The sequence below is a fragment of the Oncorhynchus masou genome, chromosome 28 (assembly GCF_036934945.1).
Source record: "Oncorhynchus masou masou isolate Uvic2021 chromosome 28, UVic_Omas_1.1, whole genome shotgun sequence".
NCBI lineage: Eukaryota > Metazoa > Chordata > Actinopteri > Salmoniformes > Salmonidae > Oncorhynchus > Oncorhynchus masou.
The window spans coordinates 62301511-62329382 of NC_088239.1; the positions used below are offsets into that span (position 1 = coordinate 62301511).

A 27872-nucleotide genomic window follows, 5' to 3' on the forward strand; every position below is an offset into this window, starting at 1 on the left:
ATTCTACTGAGCCATTTACTTTATGTTCGTGTTGATACATTTTGTTTTTTCTTAATGTTGTTGCTTTGTCCAGAATCATTTAGTTGGGCGGTGTATACTATGTGTATTCCGTACATACGACTAATAAAACTTGTAACACAGAAACAGAAAGGTTAAGGAGGGAGGAGAGCAAAAATGACTCCAGTCCAGTCCACCAAAGACACTTGAGAAATGTCATAGAAAGTGTGATTCAATAGGCGATGAAAGTTGAAAACGAATGAAACAGTCTTTTATTTGGTGTTGGTGTGTGATGCGGAACCGACAACACAGCACGTCATAGAGAGCTGGATAACAGAGTCAGGAATGGATATTTCCAGTACCTACTCCAAGCCCCCTCCCCCACACACCTCCCCATTAAGGATCGACTAATAAAACTGATCCCCAGCACCCACTCCAGCCACTCCTATTGCTTCATTCACCCATTTTGTGCAGTCCATTTTAGGGTCAAAAGTTGGAACTGAGAGGGATATATCTTCTTTTTAAATTTTATTTCACTAGGCAAGTCAGTTAAGAACACATTTTCTTTTTACAATGACGGCCTAGGAACAGTGGGTGCCTTGTTCAGGGACAGAACGACAGTTTCCTTGGCAGCTCGGGGATTTGATCTAGCAACCTTTCAGTTACTGGCCCAATGTTCTAACCACTAGGCTTCCTGCCGCCCCAAACAGAGGATAAAACAGAGACAATACTAAATAGTGATATTTACCATACATCCACCACAAATCCTATAGACATTCAAGTGCATATATATCACTTTAAACGTCTCGTTCAGTTACAGGATTCTTACACATATGAGACTGAATCAAAGTCAAACATGTCGGAATCACACCATTTTCGTGGGCATAAAAATAGTACTTTAAAGATTATATCACAGTATATCATGACAGTGTCCCCTTGTGTTCCTCTCGCTCCTTATGTACCTATAATGAACTGGGTTTAGCTACTAGCTATGCATGACAAATACAGTAAGGGACTGTTTTTTATTATATATTATATATATATTATATTATAAAAACTGCACATCTCTGTGTTCTGTATGCAATCTATACATGTTTGCTCATTGTAAACTTTCAAACAGAGGCTTTGGGGGATCACTGCACAAAATAATGAGCTTTACAAAGGCAAGCAAAGGAAACATTGATTCTAAGAGGGGGGGGGGGTAATAATATCCAGTTGACACAAAAGTGGCTATATAGTGCACTACTTTTGACCAGGACCCATAGGGCTTTGGTCAAAAGTAGTGCACTATATAGGGTGCCATTTGGGACACACATTGAGTTTTACACATGGCTGTAGTTCCCATAGAAGTCCACAATGGCTGTGAGTGATCCAGAGTTTCTGTCAATCAACATCCCTCTTCATTTTCTTAATTTTTAAAATTTATTCTACTACAGATGTTGGATCTTAACTTGATTACTCTTGTTGCGGAACATTTTCCTGATTCAGTAATTCAAATGAGCCTTGTGATTGGTTAAAAATGAGCAGTAATTTCTCTCTCCATTTGTGGACAGTCGAGTTATTGGGATCAGAGCTCGCTATCTTAAACAAAAATTCTCTCCAGCTCGCTCAAATGCTATAGGCCTTGGCATGTTCCCCAGTGAAAGTTGCGCCCCTGGAATAAACTATCCAAATTGAGTTCAATTGTGGTCTAGTGGTTAGCGCCACTGCCTTCAGCTTGCACATATAGGCCTACCGTGTTGGAGTGCGTTCGAGTCCAGCCCAAATAATGCAATCTCCAGATTGCCTTGATGTAGTTAGACATTATAAATATGGACAGTCCAGGGTAATTTCTTGATTAGAAATTACCATACCAGACACTTTTGGATAACAAAAATAGTAAAGAAATAAAATAACCATAATACACCAACATTAGTTTCCATTCATACAACGTGTTGGGGGAATTGCCACAGTAGATTTGCCATAATAAATGAGGAAATACTTTATTTCTATTGTACAGAATTGATTGTAAAATAGATAAATCACCCGTAGTCTGTTCAAAAAGGACTAAATTGTTCCGATGACAATACCAACCAGAGGACGAACATATCTTGAAAGACTTTGGTTGAAAGCAGGACTAAGGTAGAGAGGAAGAGGTGACGTGAGAGGGCTCACTCTCGCAAAAATAAGCCCAAAGCGTTTCTATGGGCTTAATATGCAGACCTAAGCTTATTGTCTGCCTTTGGGACGACTCCCATTGTTAGGGCGGAGACATGAGCATCTCGTCATTATATACAGATCCCTGAATAAGGTAACACCGCCATCATCTTTTTGCGGGCCTTAGAGGTAATGGTTGGAATTGAGATCAGCTGTGTGGGTAAATTTAGAGCATATTGATAGTTTAACGAGACCTGTAGCCGTGTTCACATTGGCAGTTTGAAATTACTCAAATCCTATTTATTTGCATTTTCAATTCGATCTGTTATTTTCCCTGCTGTCTGCAAAGCCAAAAAAACACATGGAATCTGATATTTCAATCCGCATTTCAAACCACATTCCTGGCCATGTGACTTGTGTCTGAATGGTCAAATCGGATTTATTTGCCCTCAAGTGGTTTTTAGACTGTTATTTGGCATATCTTGTTGCTTGCTAGATACTCTGACAGTTTGACAAGAACATGTGGTAGCTACCGGGCTTGTTCATTGTTTACAAACAAACTAGTGAATATGCTAGAAAGCTAAACAGCTACCTATCTAGCTAGTGACTGCTGTGGCTAGCCAAAAAGGACTCGTTTTGAAAGTTGGATCATCTTGTCCTTTGAGGCTTTAAAAGTGTTCTTACCCTAATGATTTTAAACATTCAAAGCAACTGGGACACGTCCATGGAAGGCATTGTTGTCACCTTAGCTTGCTACAGAACGTCTGAGTGATAGGAAGCACAAGCACCACCAATCAGCCTACACCACTGTGCACACACACCTGTCATTACTATGACAACTAGCGTAGCCTTGTCAGCAAATGACTGCTGTCTGAACACACACAATCCGATTTGGTCACCTTTAGCTTGCTGTCTGGACAGTCAGTAGCCCAAAACAGATTTGATAACCCAAACTGATTTGCGCATTAAGGCCTGCAGTGTGAACAAGGCTTTAGTTGGCAATAATCTAGTGCCATCAATGGTTGCAATAGGCCCCTTGCTATTTGATTATATTTCTATAGGCTACATTTTGTAGGCTAGCCGTTAGCCAATCAATAGTCACTAAATAAAAGGTGTAAAAACCGATAATCTACTGTTTGTGTTTCCCGGGCTAAATTGATGAGCTGATTTGGAGCATCAATTGATTGACAGATGTAGGCCTACTGTAGAACGATAAACTTTCCTCCAGTGTGTATGCTCACCCATGTATTTTTAGTTAGGCTATGTATAATTTGCAGCGATGGGTAGAGTACTGAAAAATTGTATTTAAGCACAAGTACTGTTACTTCGATGAATGAATTACAAAGTAAAATTTGCCTTCTTGAGAAACGACTCATGAATGAGTACAAAAGTATCCGGTCAGAAAACATTAATTTCTAATTAAAGCCTGCCAGCACCATCTTGCAGACGTCCCCCAGCACAGGTACTCTCCAATGAAGACTAACATCAAATAAAGTCGGTAGGCTGTATAGTTTCAATTAGGATCATGCAATGTTGACTTAATATCTAGCAATGTGCACAATTTCATAAAAAGGTATGTGGTACTCGAGGCATTGGAATAATTGTACAATTTCAATAGCATTAATGACAATCACAATATCATTTCAAGTACATGTGAATATGCATACAAAAATATTTACACCAAGAGTGATGTTCAATTTCTCACTCAGAATGGATAGGTGTTACAACAGTAAAACCCTCAATACCGAAATGTCATTATCAAACCGTGTTACTAGTATGCAAATCAGACACAGTTTACCATTGAATTAAATTGATGTCAAAAGTCTATTTTTTTGTTACATTTTAGCTAATCCTAACACTTATACTAACCTTAACTTATTCCTCCTAACCTGTTATGACAAATGTATATTTTTGACAAAAGCTTTATCCCTTCTAGACAAAACAGCATTTATACTCCATCCCTTCCGAACCTGTCCTTTCCTCTTTAAAGAGTCTTTTCTTTTCTTGGCTGGCTCATTCTCCTATCGCCTCGGTTCTGCCGCTACAAGCTAGAAATAAAAAGACAATCTATATGATTTCTATAGGGCACAAAAAGCTTCTGAGATGATACACTGACTGTATGAAAGAGGTGCTTATAGGCATTTTCATAAAAACAGAATGACACACACAAACAGGGAGAGAAATGTGTGGGAGGATGCTGCGGTGGACTGACCTGTTGATCTTGCTAATGTTAGCTAGCTACATCGTTGACGCTGCATCTAGTTTAGACAGCTTGTCTTGTAATGGCAACCTAATGTGATAGCTATACTGAGCGAAAATATGAACGCAACATGTAAATGGTTGGTCTCCTGTTTCATGAGCTGAAATAAAAGATCCCAGACATTTTCCAGAGAGACAAAAAAAGTCTTAATCTACATTTTCTTCCACAAATGTGTTTACATCCCTGTTAGTGATAATAATCCATCCACCTGACAGGTGTGTCTTTACAACAAGCTGATTCAACAGCATGATCAGTACACAGGTGCACCTTGTGCTGGGGACAATAAAAGGCCACTAAAATGTGCAGTCGTGTCACACAACACAATGAGCCACAGATGTCTCGAGTTGAGGGGGTGTGCTGACTGCAGGAATGTCCACCAGAGGACATATGGGGAGCTAAAAACATGAGATTAAACTTTTTCTGTCACAGTCTGGGTCAGCCGAAGCTAGCTAGTTAGTTAGCTAGCTACTTAGCCATTTGATTTTCACTTGTCCTCAAAACACAATTTCAACAACATAATAATATATTAGAAATTACTTATCTTACTTTAGAAATATATAATATTACAAAGGCAGAAGGTAATTAAAGTGCAACTTACCTCTATCAGAGTCCCAAGAACAACCCAAGAACAAAAATATGAAGACGTGTGCTTCCCTTCGAGAGTCGTGGTGGAGATAAAACTGGGTTTGATGGACAACTTTGAGAGACAATGGACTTAAGAGTTTTGATGACAACCTATTTTGAATACATTTCATTGGTCAAGTGGTTGTGAAACGTTCATACAGACGTATAGTATCGAGTCATGTAAAAAATGTCATCCGACAGCGACAATATTATTTAAAAATCTATGTAACTAAAGTAATTTGGTCAGATGTAATGGAGTAAAAAATAAGTTACTTCCTCCAGAAATTACTTGAGTAAGAGGAAATGTACAGCCCACAGAGATGAACTAGAAATGTACTAGTTTCTCAAAGGACATTAGTGGACCAGATTCAAACCCATGCCTACTCTAGCATAAGTTTACCGTTGTCAGCGGCTGTACCCACTGGACCACACAGGTTCTGTGATAACCACCAATTTATTTTGCTTATTGTTTGCCTTGAACATGTAATACAACAATTCAAGTCAGTGGACCTACAATCTAAATTATTGTATAGCCTACAAAACACTGCTTCCAGCTGCCCCCTGGTATTGATTCTCAATATTAAATAGACATTCAAATCCTCCTGCTGCAGATAATTTTCCTTCTGCAACAAAATGCATCAAATTAAGATCCGACATCTGTATAAGCCTGTCCAGTTTTGAGAGAGCAACCTGATTGGAGAGTTAAGGTGGTCTTTTCCAGAGTAAAGAAATTGTGTGTGTAGGTTTGTATTCTGTTTTAATTGGGTGTATGTTTCTGTGTGTGTGGTGTCTGCGTGTTCCAGCATGCATTAAAGCCTATGGAATTCCCTTGGGTTTCCCTTGGTAGTGTAGAGCAGAGTCGTCAAACAAAGGATTTTTCACTTCCATCTCGCCAGTCTGCAATGAAATAAAAACGGTTGTTAAAAGCCAAACAAACACAGTCATCAGCAATATGAATATTGTGTGTAAACAAGGACAGAATTTGTGTGAATACAGTGCCTTGCGAAAGTATTCGGCCCCCTTGAACTTTGCGACCTTTTGCCACATTTCAGGCTTCAAACATAAAGATATAAAACTGTATTTTTTTGTGAAGAATCAACAACAAGTGGGACACAATCATGAAGTGGAACAACATTTATTGGATATTTCAAACTTTTTTAACAAATCAAAAACTGAAAAATTGGGCGTGCAAAATTATTCAGCTCCCTTAAGTTAATACTTTGTAGCGCCACCTTTTGCTGCGATTACAGCTGTAAGTCGCTTGGGGTATGTCTATCAGTTTTGCACATCGAGAGACTGAAATTTTTTCCCATTCCTCCTTGCAAAACAGCTCGAGCTCAGTGAGGTTGGATGGAGAGCATTTGTGAACAGCAGTTTTCAGTTCTTTCCACAGATTCTCGATTGGATTCAGGTCTGGACTTTGACTTGGCCATTCTAACACCTGGATATGTTTATTTTTGAACCATTCCATTGTAGATTTTACTTTATGTTTTGGATCATTGTCTTGTTGGAAGACAAATCTCCGTCCCAGTCTCAGGTCTTTTGCAGACTCCATCAGGTTTTCTTCCAGAATGGTCCTGTATTTGGCTCCATCCATCTTCCCATCAATTTTAACCATCTTCCCTGTCCCTGCTGAAGAAAAGCAGGCCCAAACCATGATGCTGCCACCACCATGTTTGACAGTGGGGATGGTGTGTTGTGGTTGATAAGCTGTGTTGCTTTTACGCCAAACATAACGTTTTGCATTGTTGCCAAAAAGTTCAATTTTGGTTTCATCTGACCAGAGCACCTTCTTCCACATGTTTGGTGTGTCTCACAGGTGGCTTGTGGCAAACTTTAAACAACACTTTTTATGGATATCTTTAAGAAATGGCTTTCTTCTTGACACTCTTCCATAAAGGCCAGATTTGTGCAATATACGACTGATTGTTGTCCTATGGACAGAGTCTCCCACCTCAGCTGTAGAGTTCTGCAGTTCATCCAGAGTGATCATGGGCCTCTTGGCTGCATCTCTGATCAGTCTTCTCCTTGTATGAGCTGAAAGTTTAGAGGGACGGCCAGGTCTTGGTAGATTTGCAGTGGTCTGATACTCCTTCCATTTCAATATTATCGCTTGCACAGTGCTCCTTGGGATGTTTAAAGCTTGGGAAATCTTTTTGTATCCAAATCCGGCTTTAAACTTCTTCACAACCGTATCTCGGACCTGCCTGGTGTGTTCCTTGTTCTTCATGATGCTCTCTGCGCTTTTAACGGACCTCTGAGACTATCACAGTGCAGGTGCATTTATACGGAGACTTGATTACACACAGGTGGATTGTATTTATCATCATTAGTCATTTAGGTCAACATTGGATCATTCAGAGATCCTCACTGAACTTCTGGAGAGAGTTTGCTGCACTGAAAGTAAAGGGGCTGAATAATTTTGCACGCCCAATTTTTCAGTTTTTGATTTGTTAAAGAAGTTTGAAATATCCAATAAATGTCGTTCCACTTCATGATTGTGTCCCACTTGTTGTTGATTCTTCACAAAAAAATACAGTTTTATATCTTTATGTTTGAAGCCTGAAATGTGGCAAAAGGTCGCAAAGTTCAAGGGGGCCGAATACTTTCGCAAGGCACTGTATATTATGTGTTTGTGCCTGAGTGTGTGTGTGTGTGTGTGTGCGCGCGAGTGCATGTGTGTGTGTGTGTCCTAGCACACCCACCGGTGCAAGGCCAGGGCACTCGTACACAGTGAAGTCTCCACCCACTTCTTCCTCATCTGATGTGACTTCTGAGTCAGTGACTTTTGTCTCCGATTTATGTCTGAAAAACAACAGAATGCACCAAGATGAATATGTGTGTGTGTGTATTCATATTTGAATGAAACTGAATTGTCGGACAGGTAAGGGAGAGAGAAAGGACGCGAGACCGAAAAGGGCAAGAGGAGGAGTGGAACTCACTTTTCCATGGAGAGCATCTGCTGTTTCTGATGCTGGTAGTGGTACATCTGAGCACTCTGGGCCAACTTCTTATCCCCCGACTGAGGAGAAAAGGGAGAAGGAGAGGAGAGACCCATGAAAACCACCCTCAGCGGGGAGGAAAAGCAAAAAAGAGGGAAAGCCTGAAAATCAGATGCTTACGTCACAGACATCCTGGTCAAATCACATTGACAGAAGTAAATTAATCATACAAAAGAATTGTCTAGTCCCTTATTTACACGCATGTAGGTACAGTATCCCGGACATAGATTAAGGCTAATCCTGGTCTAAAATGCATGTTCAAAATAGGGATCTTATATTCAAAGTGCTTCATCATCCAGGACTAAGATTAAAGACAAACTTCAGCCATTTTTGAACGTTTCCTGTTGAAAAACAATATCCCCTGTATAAATACACTAATGTACACACATGTGTTTTCAGCAAAACTTTGTTTTGGGACACAATTGCAAACTTCAAGAGTTGGCCATTCAAGGAGCTGGTCTGATGGGTTTTACTCTGATGTCATCAGCCTCCCCACTTGATTGTGGAAACAACAGAGGACCAAAGAGAACAGGGTCTAATCTGGGTAATATGGAAAAGACTCCTAACGTATTTAGCTGAGGTGGATGTATTGTGCCCCATGCGGAACAATGCACTTACTGAAGTCCTGTTGGCTGTTCCATTTCCATTGCTTCCAAATGCAGGGTAATCTACCTTCTGGGCCAGACGTGATTCCTTCTGCAACCTGTAGGGGGCAACATTATTCTGAGCCATTAGAGAGGAGGGAGACTAGAGCAGGAACAGTAGGTAAAATAAAAATTAAATGTGCATTTTGGACACTTCCCAATAGCGCGATATTCCCTATATAGTGCACTACTTTGACCAAAGCTTTATGGACCCTGGTCCAAAGTACACCATAGGCCATTTGGGATGCATGATTACAGTGCAGTGCTTAAATTGATCCTTTATAAAATGTGTTGGAAAATGATTTAACATGCTCTAACAAAAACACTTGACAGTAAAACAATAGAAGGGAGTCTAGCACATCTAAGTTGTCAAATTAAATAATAACAACATATTGATATTGTTACTGTCTGATGTCTTACCTTAACCAGCAAACTGTAGCCAAGATCAGGGCCACAGTGCCAAAGATGATACACACAGAGATCATAACTGCAGAGGTCGAAACAAACAGAGAAGAGGATAGAGTGAAGACAAGATACCCATAAAAGGAGGAGAAATTATGAAATTGTGTGTGACTGCAGATGAAATCTAACCACTTTCAAATCTATTCCCTTCGGAAAGTATTCAGACCCCTTCACTTTTTCCACATTTTGTAATGTTACAGCCTTATTAAAAAAATACCTACTTATTTTTTCCCCTTATCTACACACAATACCCCATAATTGAAAAGCAAAAATGGGTTTTTAGAAATGTTTGCACATTTGTTAAAAATAAAAAACTGATACCTTATTTACATAAGTATTCAGACTCTTTGCGATGAGACTCGAAATTGAGCTCAGGTGCATCCTGTTTCCATGGATTATCCTTGATGGTTCTACAACTTGATTGGAGTCCACCTGTGGTAAATTCAATTGATTGGACGACTTGGAAAGGCACACACCTGTCTATATAAGGTCCCACAGTTGACAGTGCATGTCAGAGCAAAAACCAAGCCATGAGGTGGAAGGAATTGTCCGTTGAGCTCCGAGACAGGATTGTGTCGAGGCACAGATCTGGGAAAGGGTACCAAAAAAATGACCTATGCATTGACGGTCCCCAACAACACAGTGGCCTCCATCATTCTTAAATGGAAGAAGTTTCGAACCACCAAGACTCTTCCAAGAGCTGTCCGTCCGGCCAAACTGAGCAATCGGGGGAGAAGGGCCTTGGCCAGGAAGGTGACCAAGAACCAGACAAAGCTCCAGAGTTCCTCTGTGGAGAACCTTCCAGAAGGACAACCATCTCTGCAGCACTCCACCAATCAGGCCTTTAGTGGCCAGACGGAAGCCACTCCTCAGTGACGGCACATGTCAGCCCCATGTCAACTCCTTTTGGAGTTTGCCAAAAGGCACCTAAAGGACTCTCAGACCGTGAGAAACAAGATTCTCTGGTCTAATGAAACCAAGATTGAACTCTTTGGACTGAATACCAAGCGTCACGTCTGGAGAAAACCCGGCACCACTTATCACCTCACCAATACCATCCCTATGGTGCAGCATGGTGGTGGCAGCATCATGCTGTGGGGATGTTTTTCAGCGGCAGGGACTGGGAGACTAGTCAGGATCGAGGGAAAGATGAAAGGGGCAAAGTACAGAGAGATTTTTGATGAAAACCTGCTCCAGAGCGCTCAGGACTTCAGACTGGGGCAAAGGTTCACCTTCCAACAGGACAACAACCCTAAGCGCACTTAGTAGAGCTTCTTTCAATTAATAAAGACACTTACTGACAAGGAGACTGTCCTTGGAGGGGTATGGGATAGCTATAGGGCCTCCAGGTCCCCCCGGTCCCACCCTCTCCAGAGCCCCAGTGGCAGGCTGCGGGGTCCGGGTAGAGGGGTGGGCGGTAGTGGGCTGCTCCGCAGAAGGTTGGGCCTTGCCTCTCTGTCTGGGAAACTTTGTCTGAGTCATAGGAACTGCCTTGGAGGGGGTGTCTGGGAGAGAGAGAGAATAAGAGAGCGGAAGAGAGAGACTGACATTGTTATTATTGTGGTGTAGATAACATTTTATATATAGCGACACGCATCTATGGAAAAGTAACTGAAGCGTAATAAAATTCATAGAAATGCATACGGAATGTAAGGCTCACCTGATTGTTTTGATTGTTTGACCTCTGACACTTCCTGTTTGGCAATGACTGAGTGAAGGAAGTCAATCTCTTCATCTAGATCAGAGAAGGCTGTCACTTTACCTGAGGAGAAAGACATTGGCAGATTTAAGAATGAGTCCATATGCACATCATGCCTTTGTTCAGGATATCTTATTATATGCATGTATATTGTGCTTCTACATTTTGTGAGTTTTGTATTTGTATTTATTAAGGATCCCCATTAGTTCTTGCTAAGGCAGCAGCTACTCATCCTGGGGTCCAACAACATTAAGGCAGTTAAACACAATTAAAAACATTACATGACATTCATAACGATTTTAACAACACATTAAGTGTGTGCCCTCAGGCCACTACTCTACTACCACACAATACAAGATCCATGTGCACGTGTGTATAGGGGGAGTGTGTTATCATGTGTCTGTGTGTGTCTGTGCCTGAGTGTGTCTATTCACAGTCCCCGCTGTTCCATAAGGTATATTTTTATATATTTTAAAAAATCTGATTCTACTGCTTGGATCAGTTGCCTGATGTGGAATAGGGTTTCATGGCTCTATGTAGCATTGTGAAGAGACTTCTGGTGGCATGTCTTGTGGGGTATGCATGGGTGTCCGAGCTGTGTTTTAGTAGTTTAAACAGACAGCTCGGTGCATTCAGCATGTCAATACTTCTTACAAAAATAAGTAGTGATGAAGTCAATCTCTCCTCTACTTTGAGCCAGGAGAGATTGACATGCATCTTATTAATGTTAGCTCTCCATGTACATTTAAGGGCCAGCTGTGCTGCCTTGTTCTGAGACAATTGTAAAGTCCCTCTTTGTGGCACCTGAACAGACAACTGGACAGTAGTCCTGGTGCAACAAAACTAGGGCTTGTAGGACCTTGATAGTGTTGTTAAGAAGGCAGAGCAGTGCTTTATTATTGACAGACTTATCCCCATATTAGCTAGTGTTGCATCAATATGTTTTGACCATGACATTTTACCACCCAGGGTAACTGCAAGTAGTTTAGTCACCTCAAATGGCTCCACTTCCACATTATTCATTACAAGATTTAGCTGAGATTTAGAGTTTAGTGAATGATTTGTCCCAAATACAATACTAAGTTTTTGAAATAATTAGGACTAACTTATTTCTTGCCACCCATTCTGAAACTAACTGCCGCTCTTTGTCACTCGCTTTAGTAGCTGTTGAGTCATCCGCATACATAGACACACTGGCTTTCAGCGGTATGTCATTGGTAAAGATTGAAAAAAAGTAAAGGGCCTAGACAGCTGCCCTGGGGAATTAATTATTCTACCTGGATTATGTTGGAGGCTTCAATTAAAGAACACCCTTTGTGTTCTGTTAGACAGGTACCTCTATCTACAATATGGCAGGGGATGTAAGGCCATAACACGCAAGTTTTTCCAGCAGCAGACTATGATCGATAATGTCAAAAGCCACACTGAAGTCTAACAAAACAGCTCACACAATCTTTTATCATCAATTTCTCTCAGCCAATCATCAGTCATTTGTGTGTGCCATGCATGTTGAATGCCTTTCCCTAGAAGCGTGCTGAAAGTCGGTTGTCAATTTGTTTACTGTAAAATAACATTGAATCTGGTTCAACAGAATTCTTTCCAAAAGTTTACTAAGGGTTGGTAACAGGATGATCTGTCTGCTATTTGAGCCAGTAAAGGGGGCTTTACTATTCTTGGTTAGCGGAATGACTTTTGCTTCACTCCAGGCCTGAGAGCACACACTTTCTTGTAGGCTTAGAATGAAGATATGGCAAATAGGAGTGGCAATATTGTCTGCTATTATCCTCAGAAATGTTCCATCAAAGTTGTCACCCAGGTGGCTTGTCATTGTTGATAAACAAAAATATATTTTCACCTCTTCCACACTCACTTTTTGGAATTCAAAGTTACAATGATTGTCTTTCATAATTTGGTCAGTTAGTGTTTACCTATTTAGTAGTGTTTGTTGCTGGCATTTCATGCCTAAATTTGCTAATCTTGCAGATGAAAAAAATAATTAAAATAGTTGGCAATATCAGTGGGTTTTGTGATGAATGAGTCACCCGATTCAATGAATGATGGAGGGGAGTTTGCCTTTTTGCCCAAAAATGTAATTTAAGGTGGTAACCATATAACAGAACAGAGTGTGGGCGTGAAAGAGCAAACATTAGAAGAAACAGGATATCCTGTTGTGTGACTGTAAGTGCATGAAGCAACCCATGAGAGAGCCAGAGAGCCAGTGAGTGTGTGTGTGCGCGTTTGTATAAATGTGTTTGTGTGTGTGTGATAGAGAGTGTGCCGGTGTGTTGTTTGTTTGGGCAACAGTGAAAGAGAGACAAAGCCAGGGTGTTGTTTAACAGCTTTTTTGGCCAGACAGTAGGCCACATTCCAGGACTAGGCCACAGTTCTCCCTGGTTACCGGTATACATAGTGTGTGTGTGGCCAGGGGTTGAAGCCCCGCAGGGGGCTTGTGCAATCACCCCGCCCCTCAGCCTCGGCCCTGCTCCCTCTCACACACAAGTCCCTAAATCTCACTCAGCTGAGTGCTAATGGTGATAATCTCTCCCTCCCCAAGGTTACTCTAAAAGACCAGGTAATTCTACACTGTTTACGTGATAAGCTATATATGATCCAGATTCAATATTTAATTACTATAGTGAGACATCATGAGACATATCACCAACTAAGCCACTTCTTTGAAAATGCTTAGTAATGTCTCATTGTGTTTGTATTAGCGTGAGCACCGTGTTGTTAATGATTAAGGTGTTGTCCTCTACAGAAGGGTGGCCATCTGGCGGTGGTAATGTGCGTGATATGATGTGACGGCACTTTCAGTCTGTGCTTTGTTACTTTCTCACCCCATTCTATCCCATTTAGTGTGATCCACAGCAGGTGTCAGTGGGGGTGGGTCATGCCATCTGTACTTTGCAGGTGATGGAGTGCTCCAAGTGTGCCAGTGTCCCTGGCACTTTATACACTACTTTGTTAGCTAACTTAAACAACATTTGAGGAAAATTTCAACATTTGAAAGAAAACATTCCTGAGATTTTGTGTCGGCATGAGTACTTGAGTGAGAGGGTACATAGAAGAATCAGTGAGCATGAACCACAAAAAAAGGGAGCATAAGGGTATGTATTTATATATGTTTGTTTGAGTGGGAGTGTGTAGTAGATAGAGAAAATAAGAATGGGGAAATTGGTGTGTGTGTGTCAGTAAACCCTCACACACGGACAAAGCATACACCTCTCCATGCATCAGAGAGGAGGTTTTGGCACCAGGTTGATAATTAACCATAACCCAAGAGGTGCCAAGAGGGATGTAAGGTGCACTAGCCTTGAGTGTGGGTAGGGCTTGAAGAGGGCTTGACAACGTGCTGGGTTGGAAATGACAGCGATTAGTGTGGACAAAATGGACAAAAAGGTGGGTGGGGGGGGGTTAGTAGTACAGAACTAGGCAGACCATGATTGATTGCACACTCCAGCACAGTAGGTGGCGGCATGCACCTTAAACGTTTGTTTGCGGACTGCCATGATATCATAGAAGTAGAAGAAGAGGGATGTAAGTTTATGAAAACAAACACTAAACAGTCAGACTATCTTATTCCCATCATCTCTATCCACCCTTTTCCCACCCTGGCTGGGCCTTAGTTACACATCAGGACAACGCATTCAGTTACCTATCATTTCCCATCATCTCTATCCACCCTTTTCCCACCCTGGCTGGGCCTTAGTTACACATCAGGACAACGCATTCAGTTACCTATCATTTCCCATCATCTCTATCCACCCTTTTCCCACCCTGGCTGGGCCTTAGTTACACATCAGGACAACGCATTCAGTTACCCATCATTTCCCATCATCTCTATCCACCCTTTTCCCACCCTGGCTGGGCCTTAGTTACACATCAGGACAACGCATTCAGTTACCTATCATTTCCCATCACAACATAACGACCGAATTTGTCATTTGTATTTACAGTCAAAGGGGCTGCCCTGCTCTTGTTTGTGAACTGAAGGAATGGGTCTTGAAGGTGAATAAAAGTATCTAATGGATATGTAAATTAAACTTATTGACACTTTTTCTAATTGTTTACCAGATTGAATGAGTATAATACCTGACCGAATAGTTGAATTCAGACCCACACATAACATTTACATTTACATTTAAGTCATTTGGCAGACGCTCTTATCCAGAGCGACTTACAAATAACCAAACCGTATGCATTATTTCATCAATACATAGCTTGCAATAGTACAAAAATATATTAGTCTCACTCGCCAGGTTTCCATCCAATTGGAGACAGATTTTCATGCAAATATTTTAGGGTCGGTATTAAAAAAAAAAGAGCAATATTTTACCATTAAATGTCAAATGTGCCTACTCTGGTCCTGGCACCTGCACTCTAGCCAACAGCTCACAGATACAGTGTGGGTAGGCTGTGCTAGTCTACACAATGAGATTATTATGGATAAGAGCAAGAACATGTTTTTGTTGTCAAATGGTAGTCAAGCATCGATCACCATGTCAGCGGAATAAGACCCTCGAGATGTATTGGAAAGCAGCATCAAGCTAATCATAGTACTCTTTCACCACGCTGTGAAGTGCATCATCATTTATTTCATTTGTAGCCTAATAAACTGCATGGATTCCCGAGTCGTAGTGGGAGGATCACACCCCATATCATCGTGTGACTCCAAATTTACTTCGATATGATGGTTATCATATCAGTATTTGAGCATAAAGGCATTTCCACCCCCATTTCCTGCATAATTAATTTTACCGAAACAAAAAGATCCCATTTCGAACAAACAAATTCTGACTAAACTTGTAAAACGACACCGAAACTGCCTGTTTCCGTCACAGCTGTCATGACTTTTTTTTATACGATATGACTTCTCACATAAAAACTGGATGGAAATGTGGTTTCCTGACTAATATTTCTCAGGGGGTGGGGAATTTCTCAGGGGTTCATTCTTAGGTCTACTGCTGCCCTCTTGTGGCTAATGAGAACAATGTGCCGGTGAGTATTTTCAATTGGACCTCTTCCATTTTTATTTAAGGCAAGTCAGTTAAGAACAAATTCTTATTTACAATGACGACCTAGGAACAGTGGGTTAACTGCCTTGTTCAGGGGAAGAATGACAGATTTCTACCTTGTCAGGTGGGGATTCAATCTAGTAACCTTTCGGTTACTGGCTCAATGCTCTAACCACTAGGCTACCTCCATACAGTGCACTAGGTTAGATGGGCAATCATTTTCACCGGAATGTTAGCAGCTATAGCTTCTTCTTGACCACACATGATAAAGCTTGTTGACCCAAGCCTATATTTGGGTCAGAGGTACTTGGTCATTATCCATAACATGTCTTGGTTTACTATTCCATCCTCAACATTGCAACAACTCATTTCTCTCTCCATGGTGACACTCATTGTAGCTATATAAAACACATTTTCAAGTGAATAATTCCTGAACACCAAACTCCCAAGAGTATTGTCCCTTGTACAGGTGTCTATCAAATTCCATCAACCCTAGTAGTCACCATGTTAAACAGAATATTGAAATAAAGGACTTCGATATTTTTAAATGAACATCACCACCACTCAACGACTCCTCAACGCATTTCCCATCAGGACTAACATAGTCAGAGCTCCACACTGAATCAACTAATAGCATGGCATTGAATAACATCCTTGATTCCTAATGGATTGTCAACAGCTGTCATTAGGCTCCATTAGAGAGCTTCATTAGCTTTGCTTAGCCCCCTATGCATCATCACTTCCTGCACCCCATCTTTCCCCATCTCTAGAGGGTCTCCCTGTTCCCCATGTCCAGCTCCTGATCTATTATTAGCCTCTATGTCTGACTATGGAGGGGTCAGTTTGACCACAGCTTTACCTGCTGTTGATGGCCACACGTCCCTGTTTCTGAGTAGAGCTCTGCCCTCAGTACATACTGTATGTATACATATCCAGTTCTCCTGACTGGTTGCCAGCCTTATTACCAGACAGGGCCCATAGCTCCAGTGTTTACCTTTGGAAGTGTATGCCTTGATGTCAAACACAGGCTTGTCTTACACACACAAAGAGTACTGTTCACTAACTGTACTCACTTAGCTACTGTAATTGACCTAACCTCTCACCTCTGCTCCTCATGGCGGCCACTGTAAAACCAGTGAATAACAGTACTACTCTTCCCATTCTGAGAAGATATATATTGTACCTACCACCGGTGGCTGGTGGCACATTAATTGGGGAGGATGGCTCATAGTAATGGCCGGAACAGAGTTAATTGAATGGTGTCAAACACAGTTTCAAATGCTTAATACCATTCCATTCACTCCATTCCAGCCATTATTATAAGCCGTCCTCCCCTCACCCGACTCCTGTTGAACATTCCCATGACAACTTTACCTACAAAGTATGGCACCGACTCTCAAATATTTGTGGATTAGTGTGTGTGTGCGCATGCACGTGTGAAAGAGAAAACAAGAGGTTGTATGCTCATGTATGCGAGTGTGTTTGCGTTTGTGTCAATTTGTAAATGTGTGTATTACATGTTGCTGTGGAGAGTGTATTTTATTATTTTGTGTATACCAGTGGAGGCTTCTGAGGGGAGAACGGTTCTTAATGACTGGAACGGAGCAAATGGAATGGCATCAAACCATGTGATTGATGGATTTGATACCATTCCACCTATTCCCCTCCAGACATTATCACAAGCCCGTCCTCCCCAATTAAGGTGCCACCAACCTCCTGTGGTGTATACTGATGTGCATCCTGCTGCTCTCTCATACATAATCTAAGACATCCGAGTTGCTAGATTTAATAATGTATCCGTTTTGGCTCCACTGGGTCACATAAGCCTCCCTGGTCCTGCTGTGTCTGGATGGGTTCATCTCTCCATGGACAACAGCCTCTGTCTACATGTGTACTGGAAAAAACATCCATAAGCTTCCTCAATAGACACAGCCTATGGAGATAAGATCATGCTAAAAAATAAGCACAAATATGTTTAGCACATAAAAGGAACATAAAAGGTAAGGCTTTGGATGGTGACATGTCCGGATTGCTCTGATGAAGAGCACATCTCCATTGATGTACACCTCATCCTGTACATAGGGGCTGCATCCCAAATGGCACCATATGGGCCCTGGTCAAAAACAGTGTGCTATATACAGGTTGTCCTGGATGCAGAACTGGGCGATTTCCCCTTAGATAGGCCAGCTATAAAGTCAAAATTGGCTATATTTTAAAGATTCATGAAAAAGTAGTCATAATTTAAGGTTAGGGTTAGGCATTAGGCTTACCAGTGTGGTTAAGTTTAGGGTTCAGCTTAGGGTAAGGTAAAAAATCTGAATTTATGATTTTGTGGTTGTGCCAGCTAGTGACCACTCTGCAGAGATGCTTCCAGAACAAGATTCATGACAAAAAAACGCTAACCTGTGTACGATATATGAAATAGGGTCTATTTCAGACATAGCCAGCAGTCTTTGACCACAAGGTAGGCTCCCTACAGGGTCAGTTTGTTCTAGCCAGCCCTCACAGGTTTATGTAACCTAGCCCAGTGGTCTGTAGCACTCATACCACACCACCCAACACACTCATACCACACCACCACAACGACCTCGCCTTCACAATACACACTGCACACACACCGCTTCTGCTTTGTGTCAGAAGCTCTGCCAATTAGATGCTCCTCGGTTGATAAACTCCCTCCACAAAGTTCTCGCTCTCCTTTTCATCCTCTCTTATTTTTCTTTCTCTCATATCTCTGTGTGATGCCGTGACCCCTAATCTAATGTCCTCATATCGCTCTGTGTGATGCCGTGACCCCTAATCTAATGTCCTCATATCTCTCTGTGTGATGCCCGGACCCCTAATCTAATGTCCTCATATCTCTCTGTGTGATGCCGTGACCCCTAATCTAATGTCCTCATCTCTCTCTGTGTGATGCCGTGACCCCTAATCTAATGTTCTCATATCTCTCTGTGTGATGCTGTGACCCCTAATCTAATGTCCTCTGCTGCAGACCTAACTAAATTATTAATCCTGGAGAGAAACACACACAGAGAGAGAAACACACACACACACACAGTAGAGGTGGCAGGGTAAGAGAGAATATCTCCCTCTTCCTCTCTATTTCTCCTCTCCCTCAATATCTTTCACAAACCATGGCATGCCTTGTAAAATCACCGGACAATAATTATTTGTATTTTTTTCCACGGAGCAACGCTTTTACAGAATGAAATTAGATTGTATGAAGGAGCCAGATAGAGTGAGAGAGGGAGAGATGGAATGGGAGAGTAACAGAGAGAAAGGGAGAGGAATGGAAGGGAGTGAGAGAGAGAGTGAGAGTGAGATATGCAGGAGAGAGAGATGCATGCAGTACTCTGGGTGATTAAATGCGGTGGTCATCTGTCTGTGGGCAGCAGGAGCGGGGATTAGAGAAACACAGGATCAAACTACAGCGCACAGAGAGAGGGAGAAATAAGGACAGATTGATGCAGAGAGCTGAAGAGATCGAGGGAGAGAGAGGAATGGAGAGACCAATGGGGAGAAGGAGGGAGAGGAATTGATAAGGAAGGCGATAGAGTAAAAAAACAAAAAAGGGGTATCAAATAAATATAGAAGAGGGAGATTGAGAGTGAATGCAGTAAGCAAGGAGGGGGACTGGGAGAGTGAGGGAGGAGGAGAAAGAGGAGCAGTGAGGGTTTCCTGTGTGTGTCACTGTGGCTCACTATGCTCACTCTTAAAGCACAGAGTTAGTTACTCATGGCTTCGCCACGAACAAAGGCACACGTACACACACGCATCCAATTAAACAGCAGCCTCTCTGCATCAGCTCATGAACCACTTTGTGTGACCAAACTGCGTTTGACCTAACCCCATAACCCATGTCTGGATGCTCAGAGATCTGTAGCTTGACACAGGTTGTGTCCCAAATGGCACTCTATTCCCTACATAGTAAAATACAAAGAGGTCAACGTAGTGCACTATGTAGGGAATAGTGTGCCATTTGGGATGCATCACAACCAGGGAAAGGATGATGATCGATGTTCATTGAACATACATAGAAAATGACCCTGTGCTGTTGAAGCAGCTTCATCAAATATATTCAACAACATCTTTCGTAAATTACCCAAATCCCCTTGCTTTCCTACATTATAATGGAGATTGTGGGGCTTTTTGAGTGTGCATAATGTGTGTGTAATATCCAGACCAACATACCATGGTGATGGCGCCTCTTCCTTGCTACACACTGTCCTTCCTCGTTCTCTTCCAATGGGGTGAGGCAGGGGCCGCAGTAGGAGGTGCCAGGTTTGCAGAAGTGCCGCCCCTCACGGGCACAGTCTATGTGGTACGGGCACTTACCCCCAGCTAAATAGAAAAAGTGAGCCAGGCGTTAGATAACACTTTTGCTCACCTCCTCTAACAGAACATACTGAATTATGGTCATCATGATTCTTATGGAGTGTGTGTGAGAGGACAGGAACATGAGTGTGTCACATCATCCCCCAGGTGTCATGACAAAAGAGGCTGCTTGGAGATGACAAGATGCCATGTAGTCATGACAACTGATTGAATTAAAGATGAATTGACGCACCAGTGGCAAACAACATTTTATTATGTACAATGTAGAGGGATTTCGAATAGCAAAACCTTCTGACTGTGCTATTGTCTTCATTGCATGAACATCATGTATTGGTTAGAACTCTGTTTTCAGACACAGACCCAAGCTATTGTAATCACCTTGTGCTGAATTTAAAAACAGTTACCAGGGAATTGAGGAAACCTGCTGAGGGGAGGACGGCTCATAATAATGGCTGGAACGGAGCGAATGGTATTTCATACCATTCCACTTACTGCAGTCCAGCCATTACCATGAGCCCATCCTCCTCAACTAAGGTGCCACCAACCTCCTGTGACACTCAAACGTCTTCACCTGTTCCATGGCTCAATTGACCTTAGAAAAGGTTGTCCTTCCAACCAGCAGTGTCATCTATCGAAACGATTGAAATAATATATAATTATACCTTCAAGGCCTAGACCATGATGTTCTGCTGATCAGGATTATAAACCAGGTTGACAGCATTAATGCTTGAATAATTCTCCAATCTGTGATTATCAACATCCCTATCTAGCCTTACAATAGACATCTAAAGTGCAAGCATTGGCTTACACACACACACACACACACACACACACACACACACACACACACACACACACACACACACACACACACACACACACACACACACACACACACACACACACACACACACACACACACACACACACACACACACACACACACACACACACAGAGAGAGAGAAAGTGGGTCAAAGTGCATTTTGTTGTAGAGGGTAGGCAAGGACATAGCAATAGACTTAGCAGCCTATCAGGGCTTAAAGAGGCAGAGTTTAACCATTTAAAAAAATTTTTTTATTTAACTAGGCAAGTCAGTTAAGAACAAATTCTTATTTACAATGACGGCCTACCGGGGAAGAGTGGGTTAACTGTCATTCATGGGCAGAATGACAGATTTTTACCTTTTTTTTTTAATTTAAATTTTACCTTTATTTAAACAGGCAAGTCAGTTAAGAACAAATTCTTATTTTCAATGACGGCCTGGGAAAAGTGGGTTAACTGCCTGTTCAAGGGCAGAACGGCAGATTTGTACCTTGTCAGCTCGGGGGTTAGAACTCACAACCTTTCGGTTACTAGTCCAACGCTCTAACCACTAGGCTACCCTGCCGCCCCTTGTCAGCTCTGGGATTCGATCCAGAACCCTTTTGGTTACTGCCTCAATGCTCTAACCACTAGGCTACCTGCCGCCCCAGAGTGGTACAGTAACCATGGGCTTTTACAAGTGCACAGTACAGAAGGAGGGTTGTCATAGAAACTCAACCCCCTCGGCTGCTGCAGAACTACATCTGTTGCCATAATGACCTCCATGGCAACAGGATCTCTGACATCAGGAGTTGTGAGTCACAGTAGTGTTTATGTTAGTGTGTATTGTATGTCAGTGGAGGCTGCTACGGGGAGGACAGCTCATTAGAATGGCTATATAATGAGTTCCACTTATACCGCTCCAGCCATTAATATGAGCCCGTCCTCCCCAATTAAGGTGCCACCAACCTCCTGTGCTGTATGTGGGTATGTCATAGGCTGTGTCCAAAATCTGGATTGCCCACTACTTACTGCATACTGTGGACTAATCTTACAACATACTATTTAGAACATTCTGTTTAGTAAAAATGAATGCAGTAAGAAACAAATATCAGCATACTAGGCTCATCCTACTGACAATGCGTCATCTAATCCGCAGTCGCGTTGATTCCCGCCATTCGTTAATTTTGGTATAGCGGGTCCCCTCAGCTGATTGTCAGCCGTTGTCTCGAAAGACGATTCTATTCCTTAATAGTGTGTAGCGAATTCTGCTAGATGTGTACGACATCCTGGCATTTATATCACTTAGATCGCTCATGTTCATGCATAGGATATTTAGAATGCAAGCAAAGCATTGTTCAGATCATTATATCTGTGTTGCCTCTGTATGTTCTGTGGTGTAAGTATCATTAGCCTGCAGTTCTGCTGTAGTTTTCTTTTTAAGCGGGAAGTTAATGGTTGCACAGAAAATTGCAGCTCTGAAGAATGATCTTTAAGCTTTACTAACACACACACACACACACACACACACACACACACACACACACACACCAAGTGCATCTTTCCCAGCTGAAGCACCACCTCTTCCCTGTGGGTCATAATGGTAGTGAAGTTAAGAGATAAGTGCATCATCAGCCCAAGATACCACAGCATGAAGCAATTAAAGGAGAATAGTCTGAGTCACACCTAAGGCACTTCATTAAACCTGCGACTGAGGTGGGTGGAAAGAAAGAATGGTGAGAGAAAGAGAGGAGGGAGAGGCTTAATACAGAAGAGCTCATTGCTAGAGCATCACTACTGAGGCATGTGTGGAGACACTGACAGGATGGCTAAAGGCTCTAGTCAAAAGAAGTGCACTATGTAAGGGATAAATATGCACTGTCTATAGGGTCTTCATGACACCATCACGAGACAGCGTCCTATACACGTTCCCTTTTTGTCCTCATCTTGTCGATCGCCACAAACACAATGTGATTACAGAAGGAGAGAATATCAATAAACCATAGGCCAGGTTGTCACCTCACCATGCCTCCTACACCACTCACTAATTAGGAGAGAGAGAGAGAGAGAGAGAGAGAGAGAGAGAGAGAGAGAGAGAGAGAGAGAGAGAGCGCAAGAAAGAGAGAGAGAAAGAGAGAGAGAGAGAAAGAGAAAGAGAGAAAGAGAAAAAGAGAGAGAGAGACATTTGGTCAGGTGGGACCAGAGGTAAATACAGTTATGTAACGCCAGAATAGGTAGATATGAGACATGAAAAATGACTATTCTAGCCATCTGCTGCCTGCCAGGCTGTGCAATCATAAACAGTTCCAAGAAGGGCAGACCAGCAAACAGTGCCATGACATGTGTACCACAGATGGTGAAAAACACTGATGTGGCAATGATGGCCGTTTATTGGCTTAAGGTGGTATCATCAGAAGTCGTGAGAAACACTGGCAAATTACACCAATCAGTGCATAGGAGGAGTGGAGTGGGCCTCCTATACAATTACATTTTTGTCACTTAGCAGAAGCTCTTATCCAGATGAAGTGAGACAACCACATACTGTATCAATCATAGTAAGTTTTTGGAGGAAAATGTGCTATCTATCGGCAAACTCAGTGCTAGTACGAGAGAGGAGAGTCTATGGACACGCCTGGTGCCCAAAATAGACGACGTATGTATGATGCGCAGTGAGAGTTGAGTCGGGACGAATGGATTCGGTTCAGGCAGTCATTCTAATGAGCCCTCCCCAGATAACTATTCTGAACAAACATATGAAAGCAACATGTAAAGTATTGGACCCATGCTTCATGAGAATTGTCAGACATTTTTCATACGCACAAAAGGTACATTTCTCTCAAATTGTGTGCACAGATTTGTTTGCATCCCTGTTAGTGAGCAATTCTCCTTTGCCAAGATAATCCATCCACCTGACAGGTGTGGCATATCAAGAAGCTGAAAAAGTCAATGTCCGCACCACCATGGAAATCTAATTAACATAATCAAATCTGTCAGTTTAAGCTAGTGCATCTGACCGGAAGGCGCTACAGAGGGTAGTGCGTACGGCCCAGTACATCACTGGGCTCAAGCTTTCTGCCATCCAGGACCTATATACTAGGCGGCGTCATAGGAAAGCCCCCCCCCCCCAAAAAAAATGTCAGAGACTCCAGTCAACCAAGTCATAGACTGTTGTCTCTGCTACTGCACGGCAACCGGTACCGGAGCGTAAAGTCTAGGACCAAAAGGCTCCTTAACAGCTTCTACCCCCAAGCCATAAGTCTGCTGAACAATTAATGGCCACCGGACTATTTACAGTGGCTTGCGAAAGTATTCACCTCCCCTGGCATTTTTCCTATTTAGTTGCCTTACAACCTGGAATTAAAATGGATTTTTGGGGGGGGGGGTTGTATCATTTGATTTACACAACACGCCTACCACTTTGAAGATGCAACATATTTTTTCTTGTGAAACAAACAAGAAATAAAACAAAAAACATAAAACTTGAGCGTGCATAATTCATTTGATTTTGATTTGTGATCCATTTTTTTTGCACAAGATGCGTCTCAATCCATCACATCTGCCTATGTCACCCTTTCACATCTGCCTATGTCACCCTTTCACATCTGCCTATGTCAGTCACCCTTTCACATCTGCCTATGTCAGTCACCCTTTCACATCTGCCTATGTCAGTCACCCTTTCACATCTGCCTGTCACACTTTCACATCTGCCTATGTCACACTTTCACATCTGCCTATGTCACACTTTCACATCTACCTATGTCACACTTTCACATCTGCGGTGAAAGATCTACAGCGGTGTTTATCAGTCCATGAGACATCTCAAAAATCGGTCTTCTCACGGTTTGGCCTAGAAAACTATTATGACCCTTCTGTGGAAAGACGAGACTCATGAACAAGATGGTGTTCTCCGTTTTGCTCTACGACCCCCACAAGCGTCTTGGACTCCTCTGAAGTCAGAACAGCCGATCTGCCAACTCTCGGTCTGTAGCGTCCGAACAGTTTGGACTACACACTAATATGACCCCTCTGCGTTAAAGTGAGACTCTCACAAACATGTACATGTCGGTTAGCTTGCACGAGAACGCCCACGCATCTTTTATGGAAGTATAGTATATATGGAGATGGTTTAGTGACACAAATAAGGTGTTTAATACATGTAAAAAAAAAATATAAAAAATCCTGATCTTTCTTGTATCTCAGATATAGGACAGACACTTCTGAACAAACTTTCTTTGAATTTTTTGGGGGGACCATCTGTTGTTCCATGTAGTGAATATGTTATTCAATGCATTTGTATGGGATAATATCTGTAAGGCCAAAAATGTTTGATACTTCAAGGGGTTTTACAATTGCAAATCAAATAGTAAAATGATCCTTGGTATGATCTTCTTAAAACAATTACATATAGCTTAGTAGTACACCTCTGACTTAGACAGGGCTTAGACTTTTGCATGATCACTACACAGGTGCACCATGTGCTGGGTACAATAAAAGGACACTAAAATTAGCAGTTTGTCACACAACACAATGCCACAGATGTCTCAAGTTTTGAGGCAGCGTGCAATTGGCATGCTGGCTGCAGGAATGTCCAGCAGAGTTGTTGCCAGAGAATTTAATGTTCATTTCTCTACCATAGAGAATTTGGCAGTATGTCCGACCGGCATCGCAACTGCAGGCCATGTGTAACCACGCCAGCCCAGGTCCTCCACAGCTGGCATCTTCACCTGCTGGATCGTCTGAGACCAGCCACCAACTGTGGGTTTGCACAACTGAAGAATTTATGTACTAACTGTCAGAAACTGTCTCAGGGAAGCTCATCTACGTGCTCACCATCCTCACCAGGGTTTTGACCTGACTGCAGTTCGACGTCGTAACCAACTTTGGTGGGCAAATGCTCACATTCGATGGCCAGTGGCATGCTGGAGAAGTGTGCTCTTCACGGAAGAATCCCGGTTTCAACTGTACCGGGCAAATGGCAGACAGCGCGTTTGGATGTTTGCTGTTGTCAACGTTGTGAACAGAGTGCCCCCATGGTGGGGTTATGGTATAGGCAGGTATAAGCTACGGACATTGTTGTGCCATTCATCCACCGCATAATCTCATGTTTCAGCATGATAATTCACGACACCATGTCACATGGATTTGTACACAATTCATGGAAGCTGAAAATGTTCCAGTTCTTCCATGGCCTGCATATTCACCAGACATGTCACCCATTGAGAATGTCTGGGATGCTCTGGATCGACATGTACAACAGCGTGTTCCAGTTCCCGTCAATATCCAGCAATTTCGCGTAGCCATTGAAGAGTGGGACAACATTCCACAGACCACAATCAGCCGCCTGATCAACTCTATGCAAAGATGTGTCGCGCTGCATGAAGCAAATGGTGGCCACACCAGATACTGACTGGATTTCTGATCCACGCCACTACCTTTTTTTTCTTCCAAAGGTACTCGTGACAAATAGATACATATCTGCATTGCCAGTCATGTGAAATCCATAGATTAGGGCCAAATAAATGTATTTAAAATGGACTGATTTCCTTATATGAACTGTAACTCAAATCTTTGAAATTGTTGCATGTTGTAATTATATTTTTGTTCAGTGTAGTTTTGCTTGGTTCTATAAACGTCAACTAGAATTGGACTTGTTGGGACTTGGGAGTGTTCAGAATCTTCTTTTTTTCAGACTACAAAAGCAATACTTTTGCTTTAGCTGTCACCCTGGCCTGATATTATCTACAATATCTAGCCACTTCCCTCTACAGTAAGTTACTGCAGGAGAGCAGTGCCCGGCAAGCGGGATTGATAGGCACATTGTTCCATGTTGTGTTGCTGGCTTGCAGCGCAAACTCTTCCCATTGAACAGTAGACTGTATCACGGTGACATCCAGGTGGTTACTACCAATATTACAAGTTATTTCTTGTGTTATTTCTGCAATCTTACTCGAAATAAAATCAAGTGGGATGGAACAACATTTCCACATTAGCTACCTACAGCGACACAGCTGCCCGGTGAAGAAATGCTTCAGTCTGGTTTTAGACCCCATCATAGCACTGAGACGGCACTTGTGAAGGTGGTAAATGACATCTTAATGGCATCTGTCCTCGTGCTCTGCATCTGTCCTCGTGCTCCTAGACCTTAGTGCTGCTTTTGATACCATCGATCACCACATTCTTTTAGAGAGATTGGAAACCCAAATTGGTCTACACGGACAAGTTCTGGCTTGGTTTAGATCTTATCTGTCGGAAAGATATCAGTTTGTCTCTGTGAATGGTTTGTCCTCTGACAAATCAACTGTAAATTTCGGTGTTCCTCAAGGTTCCGTTTTAGGACCACTATTGTTTTCACTATATATTTTACCTCTTGGGGATGTTAATCGAAAACATAATGTTAACTTTCATTGCTATGCAGATGACACACAGCTGTACATTTCAATGAAACATGGTGAAGCCCCAAAATTGCCCTTGCTAGAAGCATGTGTTTCAGACATAAGGAAGTGGATGGCTGCAAACGTTCTACTTTTAAACTCGGACAAAACAGAGATGCTTGTTCTAGGTCCCAAGAAACAAAGAGATCTTCTGTTGAATCTGACAATTAATCTTAATGGTTGTACAGTCGTCTCAAATAAAACTGTGAAGGACCTCGGCGTTACTCTGGACCCTGATCTCTCTTTTGAAGAACATATCAAGACCATTTCAAGGACAGCTTTTTTCCATCTATGTAACATTGCAAAAATCAGAAACTTTCTGTCCAAAAATTATTCAGAAAAATGAATCCATGCTTTTGTCACTTCTAGGTTAGAATACTGCAATGCTCTACTTTCCGGCTACCCGGATAAAGCACTAAATAAACTTCAGTTAGTGCTAAATACGGCTGCTAGAATCCTGACTAG

At 42.2% G+C, this 27872-nt stretch overlaps 1 protein-coding gene across 1 annotated transcript in view; it reads right to left on the minus strand.

The window, feature by feature from the left end:
* Positions 1-242: 242 nt before the first annotated feature.
* The window catches only part of LOC135518045 (neural proliferation differentiation and control protein 1-like), a 45440-nt gene continuing 17810 nt past the window's right edge, over positions 243-27872 (minus strand). The window contains exons 2-9 of the mRNA XM_064942874.1: positions 20031-20180; positions 10786-10887; positions 10424-10630; positions 9084-9150; positions 8638-8722; positions 7960-8039; positions 7723-7822; positions 243-5914 (exon numbers count right to left, since the gene is read on the minus strand). Of these exons, the coding sequence (XP_064798946.1) occupies positions 5834-5914; positions 7723-7822; positions 7960-8039; positions 8638-8722; positions 9084-9150; positions 10424-10630; positions 10786-10887; positions 20031-20180 (872 nt within the window). The 3' untranslated portion in view covers positions 243-5833. The remainder of the gene's footprint in view (positions 5915-7722; positions 7823-7959; positions 8040-8637; positions 8723-9083; positions 9151-10423; positions 10631-10785; positions 10888-20030; positions 20181-27872) is intronic.